The sequence below is a fragment of the Mastigoproctus giganteus genome, chromosome 8, assembly GCF_048544385.1.
Source record: "Mastigoproctus giganteus isolate SK-2022 chromosome 8, ASM4854438v1, whole genome shotgun sequence".
In the NCBI taxonomy this organism is placed as follows: domain Eukaryota; kingdom Metazoa; phylum Arthropoda; class Arachnida; order Uropygi; family Thelyphonidae; genus Mastigoproctus; species Mastigoproctus giganteus.
In genome coordinates, this window is record NC_143582.1 from 214434443 (window position 1) to 214452611 (window position 18169).

Genomic DNA, 18169 nt, shown 5'->3' on the forward strand with positions numbered 1-18169 from the left:
GGGCTGAGAAGTGGCAATTGAGGTTTAACATTGACAAATGTAAAGTACTGTATATGGGAAGCAGTAACCCCAGAGTAACGTATCAACTGTGTGGTACTACACTAACAGTGGTAAAGAATGAAAAATACCTGGGGGTAATTGTGCAGGCAGATATGAAGTTTTCTAAGCAGTGTGGACAGTCTGCGAGAGTAGCTCATGGTGTCTTCTCAATGATATACAGGAATTTTTCTAGCAGGGATAAGGAGGTGATTATCTCCCTGTGTAAGCAATGGTCAAGTCACACCTCGAGTACCATATACAGGTCTGGAGGCCTCATTTTAATGAAGGATGTAGAGCTGCTGGAAGTAGTACTTAAATTTGTCAATGGTTTGAGCATGCTCAATGCTGATGGGATTCTTCCACTTGCTCAGAATAATCGCTTGAGATGGCATAAATTCAAATTGAGGAAAGACAGTTGTGGGATAGATGTGTGGAAGTTTCCCTTTAGCCAGCATGTGGTTGATTGCTGGAACAAACTTCCATCTGTTGTTGTAGAAGCTGATAGCTTATATAGATTCAAGGCAGAACTAGACAAACATTTGTAGTGAACAGATGGGTGAAATTAGATTTTTTTTTTGGCTGATCCTATATAAGCTTGCTTTTTTGCATCATATGCCTTTACTAATGGTAATGCTAAAGGCATGTAGCTCACAAGAAATCTTTGGCTAAAAATGCAAATAAAAGCAACAAAATTGTTTATGTTAACACTAGAAGGAAACAGATGAATCACACTGATTTATTGGATATGAATGACATAACTACTGATGATTCCTGAACAGGTTGTTAACAAAATGAATACATATTTTTCATCTGTATTCATATATGTGAAGAATTTATAGAAGGGGGATATCAGAAATGTATCTAACTGGACTTTTTAATAACTGAAAGAGAAATTACTACAAGACAAGACACCTGGGACAAATGGAATTTATCCAAAGTTAAGAGGTGGAAAAAGAGATAACCAAACTTTTTGCTGTAATAATGAAGAAATTCTTGGATTCAGAGGAAGTACCTTCAGACTGGTAGTATGCAGATGTCTCTCCTATTCACCAAGGGGATCAAAGGGTGAAGTGCACATCTGAATTTTAAATATATAAACTGGAGCAGTGTGGCATCAGTGGCAAGTTACTATTATGGAGGAACATATGATTAAGTGGTTGGATACAGAGATTCAGACATTTTGCCAATATTAATACAACTGGGTAACATCTTGTATTATGTTGCTGATAGCTACTAATACTGAAAGAGTACTTATAAATGGTCACTGTTCTTCACAGACTAATGATATGAGTGAGATTCCACAAGGTTTCAGGCTTGACCCCTTACTGTTTCTAATATTTATTAATGATATGTAATAAGATTTTAAATTTATTGCGTAAATCTGCAGATGACAAAGATGGGTAGTCTGTTTATAGACTATCAGGGTATGCTACTTCAACATAATCTAGATAAACTGAAAAGTTACAACTGTAGTATATCACTGATAAATGCACGTTACTACATTTGTGTACCAGTAAACCCAGGATAACATACCATTTGGGTAGCACCAAACTCAAGGTAGTCAATAATGAAAAAGACCTGGAAAGAAATTCAGAACGTCTATTCTCTGAGCAGTGCAGACAGGATGCTAGGACAACTTAGATTTCAGGCAATGAAATGATATATCTAGATAGAGAGATAGAGAGAGAGAGAAAACAATAAGACCGATACTAGACAAAAAGAGGATATTCTTACCAGAAAGATTTGAGTCCTGTAAATTGCAATATCTAGAAACCAAGTATCTGGATGTTCCCCCTTATGTGTGTAGACCTCTTTTTAAAAGAGATCTACACACATAAGGGGGAACAAATAGACATGCTGAAATTTGCATTCAGAGAGTAATTGATTGTTGGAATAAGCTTCCCCATGGTGCTTTGGAAATACCAATTTTGAATAAATTTAAAGAAAAATTATCAGACTAGACAAATTCAGACATTTTGCCAATATTAATACAACTGGGTAACATCTTGTATTATGTTGCTGATAGCTACTAATACCAAAAGTTAATAATAATTAACCACAAGATGTCATTATGAACTAAAAAAAAAAAAAATATCGATAAACTACTATCATATAAAATAGGTAAGGTAGAACACCAAAATACTAATACAGTAGACTCTCAATTTTCTGGGATACATGGTAAAAAACAAATCCCGGATAATTGATTTCCTGGTTAATTCAAAAATACAGAAGTCCCCAACATACATAAGAGATACATTTCAGGACTTCTTACTTCGTCGAGTTTTATGTAACTCGGGAATGACTAGTAACATTTGCTACTAATTGAGAAATCCAAATTCAGTGCAATACTTGCATCGCGCTGAATTCAGATTTCTCATAATGGTCAAAATGAAATTTTCTGTAAAGAACTTCACAGTTAGGCAAAAACTCACTATTATCACCCCGTGCGAGCTCACATTTTACTAAAGCACATGTCCGGAGATCAACAAAAAATAATTTGCACTTTCCGTTTTATTGGGCGTTTCTGTTAGCACAATCTATTATAAACGGGTAGTAAACTCTACCTTATTCATTTGCCATAATACCAATAGCTGGAATTGTGGGTTTTTACGCTATTATGGTAAAACGTGTGTGAAATAGTCGGTCACATAAAAAAAAAAAAAAAAAAAACCATAAATAATTGTAAGAATCTTCTCTTTTTTTTCCTCCCATTTTTTTTTTGCTTGTTACTCCGATCTCACTTCTGCAATTGGTGAGTGCCGTGATCGTCATTATTGATTGCTTATTATTTTTTTGTTGTTGTTTTAAATTTTACAATTCTAAAAGGGAAAAAAAAATTTAGTGAAAACAAATTTACGTAAATCCGTAGTTGCATAAGTCGGGGCTTACTGTATCGAAAAATGTTCACCGACCTATGTAAAAAATACGGCGATAGAAAAAAAACTTACGACGTACTACTCGCATGTCCAATAAGATGCTTCCCTTTATTTTTTGCGATGTTGATTTTAAATCTAATAGTTTCCCTTTATTTTTTTATGATGTCACATATGGTTTGGTCACTAACATTATAATGGTTCATTAGAGATTTAAGCGATGCCCGTTTTCAAACTTCTGAATAATTTCAAGTCTTTGTTTAATTGAAAGCGCAACTCTTGTGTTTACCCATCATTTTCGCAATTTCTAAACAAAAAAAATATCAAAAAAAAAAAAAAAATATATATATATATATATATATATATATATATTATAAAAAACATTGACATCCTTGACATAAATAATGAAACAGTTTTTTTTTTTTTTTTTGCTGTGCGACGGAACAACAATCAACGAGACTCACTAAAACAAACTAAACATTTCTTCTCTTTTTTTTTTTTTTTTTTTGAGCGACGGATGTGAATACAGCGGGGATTGCAAGATAATAGGTGTTTGTTTGTTATTTGGTTTTTAGGAGCATTAGCAACTAAGGCCATATTGCTCCGGGATATGCGGTGGTCATTCCTTGACCTTTCCGCATACTCCGTATTTGGTGGTGACGGGCTCGAACCCCGGTCTAATCAAGAAGCATGTGCTACGCACTGCTGCTCCTTCCCACCTGGCTACGGAGGCGCCCATATATAATAGGTGCACTAATCTCCCAATGACAACTTATAATGCCACTTGTCGCTTATTTACAACTTGCAAAATATCTGTTTATACCTAATTCTAGTTATTACTTGAATTTTATGATTTCTGGTTTTTTTGTTATTTTAAATTTGGAGTCTTGAAGTGTCCCGGTTAATCCGATCCCGGTAAATCGAGAGTCTGCTATACTTTTGTAGTGCTCACTTTCCCCCCACCTAAAATAGCAAGCAAATAAATTTTCATGTGTCAAATCCATATGGCACATACCAAAGGTTTGCAATCATTACCCTAACTCAATAGGCCACTAAGTTTTCCAATTTTTGAAAACCTAGATGCTTCTAATTTCATATATTTAATTAAATGAAAAATGATATAACAAGATTTTTCATGTGTCAATTCCATATGGCACATACCAAAGGTTTGCAATCATTACCCTAACTCAATAGGCCACTGTAAGTTTTCCAATTTTTGAGAACCTAGATGCTTCTAATTTTATATATTTAATTAAATGAAAAATGATATAATATGATACCAACAGATGTACTTCTAGAATAATTAGATCAGTTATAAATTCAATAATGCAATTCATTTAAGCATATCTTTTTCATGATATCATATTGAGGAGTGGCCTTTCAAAATTGTAATCTTAAAAAAAAAAAAAAAAAAAAGCAAATTTCAACTATTAAAACAATCGATACTGTGGTATAAAATAAGATAATCACTGCATGTTTTAGAATTTGTTCATAAAAATATAACTAAATACAGCTAAAACATTAAGTATTTACCATTTTCTTGTTAGCATTGTTCCAGACATAATGCAGTGATGTTTTTATAATTTATTATCTACATGCCAAAATATATGCAATGGATACTACAATGAAATATTGTGAATTGAAGTGATTTACATAGTTTATTACCCTCACGTAATGGCATTTTCTAAATAGATAAAATGACTCATTTTAATGCAATTTGTAATAGCTTCGTTGTATGCTACATCCTATTGATTCTTGTTTCAAGAAGCTAAAACTTGTTAGTTTAAAACATTAAGAGTTTCCAACTGTGACAAAAATGGTCCCATTTATCAATGCAACAGTAACTGTATAAGCTACAATTTATTTGCTCTACACACACAAGACATCTATTTCCCACTGAATAGAAAGTCTTTGTACATACTAATAAATTGGAAATTCAGCAACAACACAAAGTATAGTACAAGATAAACAATGCTTTGATAGGAAGGTGGTTGACAATACAGAGACATCAACAGTATTGCTTTATATTTCATTATTACTGCTAAAAACATGAGACAAGTTTACATTTTTACTAACAAGGCACCATCTGAAATTTTGATACATACTACTTATTTATGCAGTCGGTTCCAGCCGAATGCTTAAAGCTGCATTTATGGCTACATATGAGACCTAAAGGGAAAGCAGTTGTGCATTGTGATTTACAGCTGAAAATTTAAGGCACACATTTGAAATGGGTTTTTGATCAATTTTATGAAGAAAACATGTACTCAAACCTTTGGCACTTCAAGGAACAAGAATACCAGATGTTGAAATGAAAGTTTGGTATAAAATTAAATTCTTTTTGATAACTTATACTGCTTAAGATTTTAAAGCATCACTATTACTTAATGAATTCATAGGCTATATTCATTCTAATGATAAGGGCATTACTTTCTAACTTTAAATTTTTTGTGTGTGCACGTATATATTTGAATATGCATATATAAGATATAAAAATTTAAAACTTTCACACACATCATTCCATGAAACAGTTTGTTTCATTCATTTAAATTAATGTGCTCATTTAAAGTTTTTTTTTTCCCTTTTTTTTTTTTTTTACCAAACTTTCACTTTAGCAGTCACAGTATGTAAAGTGAAACAAGAAAACTACATTCACCATGATATTTCAACATCCAACAATACTCATTTGAACAAGCAGAGTAGCAGCTAATTATACCAAAACTTCTCTTTTAGCTCACTCTATACTTAATGTATCATAAAAATTTACAAAAAAAAATAAAATAAAATAATAATAATAATAATAATAATAAATACATAAAAAATTAAACACTCTAATTCAGCTCTGACACTAAATATATGTTTAAAAAAAAACAACATATCTCAGCATCAAATAAAATTGTATTTTCAAGTGCTGCTACTTGGTTGAATATTGTTATCCTTTTCACCAAGGCTTTTGAAGAACAAATGATTAATTTTTTATAGCTGTGCCATACTTAGGTGTTCTTTAAAAAAAATTAAAGTTACACACATAAATTTAGCTGTCATATATAGATTTTTGCTGCTGTTTGAAGAATGGTCACGTTTGCAAAATAACACATAGAACAGCAACGGAATATTATAATGATGTGTCAAGTTCAAACATTCATTATACTATCAAAATTAGAATCTTTGCAATTTAATCTACATATTCACAAATAAATTATCTATTCAGTAAAGACAGCAAAGAGCAAATAAAAGGAGAGTTGGATTTTCAAAAAGTGAAAAAAACTATAAATAAAAACCCTTTTTTATACAGTGGTTAAGATATCATGAAAAACATTTAATCTTTTTAACATATCATTTGATGGTCTTATATTCAAAATTTCTAGGCATTCATTTTCAACAAGCTACTAAATATTATATAAGTCTAAGAATATTTTTAAAACATATTATACAATATAAATATCATATTTCATCAATAATAATCTGAGATGGCTGTTTCATCAACAGTAATACACATTTTTCTATATAAAAAATTTACAAAACGGAATTTTCTTGAGAACATATAGTATAAGTTCTTGCATTTATGCACAATAGTATACTGAGGAATACAAGACAGTTCTTCAGAAACCTTGGTTTAAAATAAAAAAAATTAAACCAAATTCAGGTCAACTAACCTAAATAAAAGAAATTGATGGAACTTTAAAAAATTACATGTATACAATAAAATTTAAAACTGACTGCAAACCAAATGTACAAGCATCAGGAGAAAAATTTTATTCTCAAAACTTTAAGGATCAAATATTGTAGAATTGCCTAGTGAGCATATTCCTGTGTATACAAAGAATGCTATTATCTAATGTCATTGCAAAAGTAAACCAACAGTAGTTGTAGATGATACCTCCTATTCTTAAAATATGAACATGGTCATCAGTGATCAAATCCATTGATCTCAGATGAGGACTTTTCTGCATTTCTGTCGCATTCACCATTGACTTTGCTGGAAGAGGAATCTACTTTAGAGATTGTAGAATCTGGGGCAGGTCTAGAAGAGGTTACATTCCATGGCCTGTGACGTCGATTACGCTGTGGTGAACGCTGTCTTTGAGGATTTTGGCCTCTATCGCGTTGACCAAATGTATTATCTCTGGGACCATAAGTATTTTCTCTAGGACCATATGTATTTTCTCTAGGACCATATGTATTTTCTCTAGGATAAGCATTATCTCTGTGACCAAATGCATTATCTCTATGGTTTTCATCAATTCCACACGGTGCTGAAGTATTTGCATTTTCATGCTTACTTTCAGCATCAGAAGACCGATACGAATCTTGTCTATAACGTCCATATCCTCCACCTCGACCCCGCCAAGCACCCCTGTACCTATTCTGATTGGGAGGATATCTGTTTCCTTGATAACCACTATTACCGAAACGCCTATTAGAAAAAATTCGTGGCCTTCCCTCGAGAGAATGGATTGGGGTATGTACATTTTCCTGCAAAATAAGTAAACAATTAGACATTAAAAAAAAAGGGCACATTATATAATAAGCAACTATAAGAATTCTATATACATACAGTAAACTCCCACTATAACACTCCTGCTTATAGTGCTTCTTTCTTCTGGTGCCATGTTCAATCCTCTGAGGTGGGGTCCTACTTATGCTTTTGGCTTATAGTGCTCTTTGCAGCCAGTCTCTTCAAAAGCTATACAATGGAGTTTACTGTGTGTGTGTGTGTGTGTGTGTGTGTGTGTGTGTGTGTGTGTGTGTGTGTGTGTGTTGTAAAAAAAGTACTAATTTTACAGACATCCAAATATTGCTAAAATTATATCCCATCCTGTCGAAAACTGCTAAGCGTGTTCTATTTAGCATCCAGCAGACTTTTAGCCACCTTAAATTATGCAATGATCTCAGTACTCATAACAGAAAAAAAAGTTTGCATTCTATAAAGGGTCCCAGGGTTACGATTCTTTTACGTAAAAAATACATCCACGAAAGGGTAATTCACTATTTACTTAAAATACCAGATAAGCTATAACAGCCTACTTATGAAAATTAGTATTGATATTAGTGACAGCAAAATAATGCAAGCAAGCTTAAACATCATAAACCAAAAATTAATTAAATAAAATTTTGAAAAATAATGAAGAAAATTACCCACTTTGCCTGTTCTTTCTAATACATCATCCGTATTAGAAAGAACGTTTACAATATGTTCTAATATGTCATCCGTAATGAAAGAAGGTTTATAAACATCTGTCCTGGAACCATCATTTAAATTTATATGCCCTTATGCATGTCACATGATAACAAATAAGGATGACATCAGTGTTTAGTTTACTCAACCATTTAAAGCCTTTAACACCTTAATGAGATCTACTTGCAGATGCAGCAGTTTACAGAATAAGCATTTCTAAGTATGAGACCCTTTTGTGCCCCTGACTAATTTTGTTGCTCTTCTCTGTACCCATTTTGACCCAATGTAAATAAAATTATTTAACATGAGCTGCCATGCAGTATATACCAAGGTTTACTTCACACCTATCAGAAATTATAACATGGCTAACGGCCCAGATATGACTATATAAACCATGCAGACTAAACAAGGTGGGAAGGGCAATCCTTGCATTTCGTCCAAATTTATCAGGTCTGTATACATTAGTTATATTATAGTTACCAACTTCTGACTTTCAAAATGCTGAGGATTAGAAATTTGTAAGTAGGAAGTAAACAGGAGGATTTTTAAAGTCTGCATAACTAGAAATTAAATTTCATCGACAAAATACACATCTTATATTATTAAAATACAGCCATAGGATTGTTTACACAATGCAGCATGCTTTTAAACATCAGTCTTTAAACATTAACTTTCTTCTATCTGGATTCCTGTTTGGATATTCTGTTAGACATCAACTGATTTTAATTTTTTATAAATAAACATTATTTCAGGCTTTCTTATGAACATGTCAGTTCCCCAACCAATGACCAGTGTACATTTACTCTTTCATAATAGCATCTGGTAGGTTCTCACACTGAAACTGACATAAATGCAAAACATCTATCTCTTCATCTTTAATAAAACCAGGAATTACTAGAAACTTTATCCACAAAAAAATTTCAAATTTGAAAATGATGAACAGCCAATTGATACTTATGCTACCTCAGCATTTATAAGAAAAATCATTTTTCATTGAGAACTTGTGCAGCATGTATTCACATGCAGCTATAAGGTGAGTAAAAGAACAAAATCATCTTCTCTTGCTTTAGATTCTCCATAACCTTGGCAATAGAAGTGACTATGACTAAGTCAGAATCATCTTTCTTGTTTAGAATGCTGTAGTAATCAATTTCTAAAATGGAAGTGGAAAGTTTGCAAACTGTTGGTAAAATAAACTTGTACATAACATTATTCAACATATCCAAGAGTAATGAGCTCACTACTTAGATATAAGGTATGCTGCATAGAAGAACTATGTTCAGATTCTCAAATGTCAGCATAACATTTAAAAGAAACTAGAAATTGCTTTATTCAAGCCAAAAGAGACAAACTTTTTGCACAAGTGCCTAAAATTATCAGCTTGCTCGACATGTTTAGGATAAGTTTTACTAGGCGTTAGCAAATTGATAAGTTATTTTTCTTAATTTGTTCTCAATTTGTTTTCTTTCAGAACTTTTAGATCAACTGGATCTAAACATGAGTCAGTGCCACTCACTAGTGATCACTTATACTTTAACTTGATAACTCTGAAAAGTGCTCATACTGCTTTTCTCACTGCTTCTAACCTCTTCTTTAAAGAAACTTGTGTGAGGTTATCACTGTTCCACCAGTCTTGTTACACATTTAACTAAAGAGAGCCAACATGTACACACATGCTTCAAAATCTTATTTTCTCTGCACACTCAGACGTATGGTGTTCCATAGCAGATGCCTCACGAGACACCTCTCCTCATTGCTGTGGTGTCAACAACATGCTGGTTGGACACTAGAGGACTGGAAATTAATGTGCTGGTCGAATGAGTCTAAATACCTGGTGCAACAAGCCAACTTGGTGTGTGGCGCAAGCAAAACAAGTCCATGGACTAAGTGTGCATAGTGCCTACTAACCAGGCAGGTGGCAGTGGTTGCTTATTATGAGTGAGGCATGTTTTGCTGGTGAGGTGTACCAACAGCTCTTAGGAAGTGATGTCCACCCTGCTATGGTCCATTTTTTTCCAGGCAGAAATGGGATCTTTCAAGATGATAATGTGCCTTGTCAGGCCTGCACTATGCATGAGTGGTTCAAGGAACACAGTGAAGGTATAAATCATCTTCATTAGTCTCCAAACTTGCCTGACCAGAATCCAATTGAATGCCTCTGGGATGTTTTGGAATGGGAATTTATGTGTATGCACATGCAAACATCATCTATTCTGATGCTGTGGGAAGTCTTAGAGGCAACATGGCTGCTGATCCCTATAGACATCTTCCACATCTAGTGGAGTCGATTCATGTGCAAATGGTGGCCAATGTGGTGTGAGTAAGTGAGAGATCGTATTACTGCCATCTGTAGCATCAAAAACAGTCCATTTTTGAGACCCATCAACTCTTCTTCCCTTTCTATGCAATTCCACTAACAATGCCTGCTAATTTTGTCCTTCCACAACGGGGGGGTTTTTTTTTTTTTTTTTTTTTTTTTTTTGCTATTTCACTAACGTGAAACATTTCTGAACGTGTTTCCTGATCAACACAACTCAGGTCAGAGGAAAATTATGTTCTACATAAGATGCAAATGAACATTAAGCACATAACATCATCAAATGCAATATCTATTTTTGCATTTCTTTCAATACATCCTACTGCTTGAAATTTTAAAAATCACATCTACATACTGTACAGTACACAAGGTAACTGTGCTATTCTTTTCAGATTTCACAAGATATGGAAAATCTTGTGTATATGTCTTTTGAAATTTTACATTGTATTTCTCTGGCATCTTATTGAAAGGCACTGTTAATTAGCTTTACAGCAGTACATAAATATTATGAGATTATATTGTTCATAACAGAGCAAGACTACCATAGTGCACATTTCTATTTTGCATTGTAGACTACCATAGCACTTGTTATTTGGTTTTTAGGAGCATTAGCAACTAAGACCATATTGCTCCGGGGATATGCGGTGATCATGGGCTTGAACCCCGGTCTGCCAGAGCACACCAGAAAACACAAGTGCAGTATTAATACTTAAAAGCCCTAATAGACAGTTGGGCCCACCATAATCAAACATGTACTTCATTATTAATATTTTGGAGCAAATTTTAATTGGCATACTGGGTGTAACACCACACATTCTTCATTGATGGGCTTGGCACAGCTGATTCAAGCTCTCAAGTAATACTTCAAAAACCCAGAGTTGTGAGATTTGAGTTTAAGCATGGCAGATTCAAAGCTCTATTCCCTTCAAAGTGGCAATTATTGAAGCAATACAGCAAGGTACTTTTGTTATGCTTGGTAGGTGTATGGTATAATATTGCGTGTTGAAAATCTGCAAGATGATAATGCAACACTGTCTAATATATGACTTTTTTTTCTTATGAAAACCCCAAACGAGAGGTATTAGAACCTAAAGTACTTAGTACCGTGCGTGGGTTGGAAGTTGAGAAGTCGAAAGAAGATATCTGTTGACATTATAATCGAACTTCAGTAGACGGTAATTTTCAGGAAGATTGTTCCAGAAAACCGCAGCTAAATGAATAAACAACGAAGATGAAAAGTTGGTTCTGTGAATTTGAAGTTGGAAAGTAAATGGATGTTGGCTGGTGGTGGCATGCGTTCGGACTGTTTTTATAGAGAGAGCTGGAATTATACAAGCCAGTTCAGAAGAATAGTGCCTGTTCAGAAGAAATTATCTGTAGAAAAGGCATACATCAGAAACAGAACATCTATGAGACAGAGTGGAGAGACTCTGTTAGAGATGAGTCATTAATTAACCTAACTGCTATCCTCTGAATGGAATCTAGAAGCCTAAGAGAGGTTTTGGGGGCACCACCCCAGATGTGGGAACAATATTCCATGGTAGGGTGTATTTGCGATTTGTACAGAGTGAACAGCTGTTAAGAAGAACAGTAACACCAAGAGCAAAAAAGAAAACCAAATTTTTTTAGATGCAGAGGAAGCAATATTTTTAATGTGCTTGTGTTAAGAGAGATTAGAAGTCAGGGTAATCCCCAAAAGATTAGAAGTTATGGTAATTCTCAATCTTGCATATAAATTGCAGTGTCACCAAAGATAAACATAGGAGCAGAAGAATCTTTTTTGAGAGATATAAGACAGGACTGAATTTTAGAAGGATTGAAATCAACTAAGTCTTTGACAGGCAATATCGGAACGGACATATGCACAAGTATCACCTTTGAGGTGAAAGGAATCATACAGCAAATAATTTGGGCAACTGAGATGAGCAGTGGTTGAATCAACTGATAACTGATATTCTGTCAAAAAAAAGTACATGGGGTTTGGCAGACTGTAAGTGGAAATGGACATCATTGAGATTAGAACTGAGACAATGTATATGAACAAGTGAAATGAACAAGAAAGTATTTAGGAGGTTTAGATCTTTTTACTGATAAGTTTGCTCTATTAGTTTGACAATTCATGGTGTATTCAATAGTAAGAAAAGTGGGTTGGTGTGGGGGGGCAGACATGCTGTAAGAAGTAATGAAATTTTTGGATATTGCATGCACATGGTAAGAATGTATGGATCCTTGACATAACATGGCCTCAACAATGCCCCCCCCCCCCCCTCATTCACACTACTGGAACTCCCTCTAGTCACTATCTGGTAGGGTAGAGGCAGCAAGATTATACACTAGCTGATCAGGAAGCCTCCTAAAGAGTTACCAATAGGTTCGGACAGGTGAACTAGTGGGTGGCCTACAGACACCATTTTAGAGCTGTACCCTCATTATGTAAAGAAGTTTGGATCTCATCATGGTGTTTATCATAACCTCAAAGAACATCAATCATACTGCATGATGGAAGAGATGGGGGGTTTTGACCAGAACTTTGCTCTGGAGACTAAACATGAGTTCCACAAGTGTCCAAATAAGCAAAGTGGTGGTACTGCACCGGTTGACGAGGGTCACCTAGTATTGCCTGGTAACACAGAGGGGTGACATTCCTCCATGTGGTGTGGGCACTGCACCTTGACCCCTGCTTACGTTGGTTCACACCCGGGTGGCCACCCACAGTGTGCTTGCGCATGGGGGCTATACCCAGGATTACTAACAGTCCCACCATCGTGAAGGGTAAAAGCAGAGGATTTGGCTGTTCCAGACTTCGCCCAAATTAGGTCCACTTGACTTGAGTGTCACCCAAATATCAGTTTCATCAGTGTTTTAGATTTCCAGGTAGCAAGCACAGCTTGTCTGGCATATCTGAGAGAATATTTGCGGTAGTTTCAAGGATCTACTTAGTTTGGGCATTTGTTGTTGCATTCAGTATAACTGAATCAAACAGGCCATCAATAAATCCCAGATTGACATCATCTTCCTGGACATTAAATCAGCATACGATAGAATATACCTACTAGCTTGCTTTACTATTCTGAAGGACTACTTCGGCCTGGCAGATACGCTGGCCAGGTGGGTAAAGTGCCTGCCTAGCAACCCAAAGGTTGCGGGTTCGAATCCTGCCTCGGGCTTGGATCAGAGTACTGAAAAAACCTTGAGAGGTGCATTATGGCCACAGAAGCCGATGCACCAACAACTAACTAAAACAAACAGAAACCTGGCAGATACCTTGCTACAAATCTTGAAGTCCATCCTACTTCTCAGACATCTGTCTGTTACTGTCAACGATTTCCAGGTAACTTTCGATGTCACAAGAAGAGGCATCCCGCAAGGGATGCATCCTTTCAACAATCCTCTTCGCAGCAGTTTTAGAACCTTTCCTAGCATGTAATCCTAACTTTGTCTCCAATGCCGATGAACTGAAGTTCTACGTGAGTCCAAATCATCCTGATCAGATCCTGCATATTAACCAACAGGCCTCTACACAGATAATGAAATTGGAAATTATCTAGCCATAATTGGATTGCATCTGAACCCTTCCAAATCTGTTCAACTAGCGATAATAAAAAAAAAAAAAAAAAAGTTAAAAATGATGTTCAAATCTTCGTTGGCAGGGAAAGGGTGCAAAGGGTAACTTCCCACACAAACCTAGGCCTCACCTGGGATGTTGGACTCACCTTCCAGCTTCACTTTGTCAGGATGAGACAGAAGATGTATGTGGCACTTTGGGCAGTGTGTCAGGAGCTCATTGGTGTGCATCAGCCAACACTGCTTTGTCGGTACATTCTGAGGTGCATTACCCCTATCCCTTTCTACGGATCTGAAATTTGGTCATCTGCTCCTGCCTCCCACCTAAAAAAGTACCTCAGTCTGGAATACTGGTTGCTCAGATGGATGAACAGGATAGTAGGTCACCCTTTCACTATCTCTAGATAGATCCTCCAAGCTAATTTAGGGACCACTCCCTGGAGACTTCTCATCACGACAAGAAATGTACTCATGCTAGCTCAGCTTATCATAGGCCGAATAGATGCTCCATCTGTATCCGTGTTAATCTCTGGCCCAAAGAAGACAAGAGGTGAACGCCACAACTCCTGCCACCCACTGCGGTTTGCACTTACAAACATTGATTCCCTTAGGGGCATGTTTCCAGCCAACTGCCTCCAAATCTACAATAAACTGGGCATCAACCCTGATAAGTTTTGTGAGGACGAGCTCTACAGAACTGTTACCAACTACAGAACTGTCTCAAGAACTGTTACCAACTATTGAACCTGTGACGATCATCTACACTGGACTTTTTGCATGCTGCATTTTTTATTTTTATATATTTTATTTTTTTTTAAATTCTGATGTCTATTGATATAAACTTTGTTTTATTTGAAACCTATGTAAGTTCAATTATGTAAATATCTCGGGTCGAGCACATTTGTATATTGTACATGTGGTTGCTCGCACCTCAGTATGTAAATCTCTCACCCTCCTGACACACTGCCGTCCTGGGGTGACCTACAGTTTCTTGTGGTTAATAAACGGATAATAATAATGTCACAAAACCAGTTCCAAACCAACACTACGTTTGCAAAATTTCATTTTCCATTTGCAACACAATCATATTTTCAGTTTTTGCCTAAGTATGCCAAACCTATGCTCATATAATGGCTTCTTCATTCTACATATTTGTCAACTGTTCTTAATTACTGTTTCAATCACTAGGGTAGAGGAAATTTTGCAAATTACCTTATAACCTACAGATTGTTAGCAGCTATTCATAAAAACCTTAATTCTACAATTTCTTTCATATAGATGTGCTGACCTTGGATTGTATTCATTAAATGCTCCTTAATTTACCAATATCTTTTTCCTGATTACTGGGCATAGGTATACATAGATGACCCAATATTTCCTGTACATATGTACCTGCATGCACACAATGCCACTGTATGCATGTAAGAATTTCATCTTATCTTAATATATTTCTAAGTTCATAAGAAATAGTTATATTCTTTTTAATTATAGTTAAAAATAACTACTTCTTTACTAATCCAGATAATATGATCTAAATTAATGGGAGCAGTGATATCTTCTAAGTGTAACCATGTAACAAAAGAAGTAAAAAAGTTCATACAAAAATGTGTCCAGAAAAGCTTCCTTTCAGAGTTAACCATTTTTTGTTTGGAACTTTCCAATGATTCCAAACTCCTATCAAAAAACATACTACATAATGGTAGCCAGTTTGCATTGTATCTCCTACAACAGGTGTGCAGCAGTTGAAACTCCCAATGCTCACTTGTCTGTGCATCTTCCACCAACTCAAGACAGTGTTTAACATTATGAATAGGTATGCATTTGCTGAGCTAAGCAACAAACATTTTGTGTAACAGACAACAGTCACATCACTCCACTTTTCTAAGCACTAACGGGCATATCTACAAGACATTTCTTTGTGGGCAAACATGTATCATGCAAGAAGGCTGAGGAGTGTTTGCACACCAGTTTTGGAGGAAATTTGTTATAAAAATTGTAAATTTGCCCTACCATGGAATATTGTGCCCATATCTGGGGTAGTGCCCCCAAAACCTCTCTCGTGCTTCTGGATGCCATTCAAAAAAGGGCAAGTAGGTTGCTTAATGACTCATCTCTAACACAGTCTTTCCATTCTCTGTCTCATAGATATTGTTTCTGCTGCATGCCTTTTCTATAGATACTTCCACAGGCACTGTTCTTCTGAATTAGCTTCTATAATTTCTGCTATATTCCAAACCAGTCCAAACATGTGCCACAACCAATCAACATCCTTTTACTATCCAACTTCAAACTTGCAGAACCAACTTATCTTCTTTCTCAGTAGTTCCTTCAACTTTCGTTTTCTGGAACAACCTTCCTTTATACATATTTCCTGAAAATTACAATCTACAGGAATTCAAGGTCTAATGTCAACAGTATCAAGAGTGTATCGGGAATGTGCCATTTCCGGAATAACATCTCATCGTGGACAGTGCTGTGGATGAATGTGGCCATTGACGTCTGTCTCACATTGTTTCATCCAACTGGAGAGTGACAGTGGCAAATATCGCCGCCGATTTCAACGAGAGAGGTGCCAAGGAACGTCTCCAACAAGACCATTGGGCAACATTAGCCACAATAGGTTATGGGAACTGCCAACCCACCAGAGTCTGCTCTTGTTGTGCTTGAGAGCAGGCACAAGCTGGGCAGATAATCTGTGGTACCATGCTGTTGTGATGATACACTACTTTTTTGGGGCGGGTGGGCACGCACGCATGCACGCACGCACGCACGCACACGCACGCACACACACACACACTAGTTCCTCAAAAAAGTATGGACTAAAAGAATGAGCAGCGAATCCACATCACTCTTTTACTTTCAGATCATAAGGTAAATGTGATGAGTGAAATATGAGCTTGATTCTGACCATGTGACACAATTTCAAGTGTTCGCACTGAATGACAGTAGTGATGGGCCAGGGGATGATGTAAGACCATTTCTCATGCATGCTCAACTTATCAAGAAATAGTATTGTAAAGTCAAGACATGTCAGTCATCTGTCCAAAGAGCCTGATCCTGAGAGATGTCATATGGAAACAAGCACAGCCAACTGAAAAGAAAGTGCTTATCTACTAGCAGTACCCTTTGGTTTCTGCTCTGCTACTGCAACAGTTTCCATACTGGTATACAAGGTTCTCCGTGCAGTCTGCCATATGTACAACCTGTGGACTCTGATTTCTTCATCAAATTGCCAAGTATTACTGAAACATGAACAATGAAAGGACCTTATGAGGTCCTATCAATCTCTTATGTCTTTAGTCACTAAATCAAGTTTCACCTCATCGGTGTCACCATGGATAAGTCATTTATTCTTTATAAATGTTAATAAATAGTCATCCTTTAGACCTGAAATGAACTAACTATAAAATCTAACGTATATAACATGTGGAAAATTCACATCCAACAATAAATTTTTTTTTACTAGGACTATGTGCATGTGCTCAAATCAATATGTACACGGGAATAATGAAAATTTTCACTTTTCGACAGGAACTTTTAGTGATATGATGCCTCCAAATCGGAAGTTATTTTATAATTATCCTGCATATATCACAATATTTTCATAATAAAAATAAGGAAAAAAATTACCAATCATATCATTAAATTACTCTAATGATATGGCTGGTAATCAACTGCTAAGTATATAGATATTATGTTGAGATTATATGAAAAGAATATGCATAAAAAAAACCAAAACAACTCACATTTTGCAAGTAAGGATGAACCTCATTTGATACTGTTAAACTTGTGACACCTGCAATAACATAAATCCTATCAGAAATTAAAACAGCAATTTTTTGAAACAATATAATATTACATACAGAAGGCCCATTTAAATATGCAGAGGGCAACGTATTCAGCAAAAGCTATCTTACAAAGGGTACTAGGAAAGTTTTGCAATATGACGCAACAATGAATCACAGGAAGCTGCTTGTTGCTGCATGTTGAGACATGTTCATACGTGCATAGTAGCCGCCACGCCAAGTCGATGGGCTCAGTTATTCATTAGTAGTGAGAGTGTAAAGTGCTTGCGATGGCATCGTGGTCACGAAATGAGATAAGGACAGTTTTGCGGTATAATTTTGTGCGTGGTTTAACCATAGACCAGTGCTTAGAAGAAATGACTCTTGCACTAGATGATGATTGTCCACATCG

At 35.7% G+C, this 18169-nt stretch overlaps 1 protein-coding gene across 1 annotated transcript in view; it reads right to left on the minus strand.

Annotated features, from left to right (window-relative positions):
- Nucleotides 1-6593: 6593 nt before the first annotated feature.
- The window catches only part of LOC150082261 (spermatogenesis-associated serine-rich protein 2), a 269773-nt gene continuing 258197 nt past the window's right edge, over nucleotides 6594-18169 (minus strand). Inside the window, exons 14-15 of the mRNA XM_090380081.1 lie at nucleotides 17719-17768; nucleotides 6594-7388 (exon numbers count right to left, since the gene is read on the minus strand). Of these exons, the coding sequence (XP_090236207.1) occupies nucleotides 6822-7388; nucleotides 17719-17768 (617 nt within the window). The 3' untranslated portion in view covers nucleotides 6594-6821. The remainder of the gene's footprint in view (nucleotides 7389-17718; nucleotides 17769-18169) is intronic.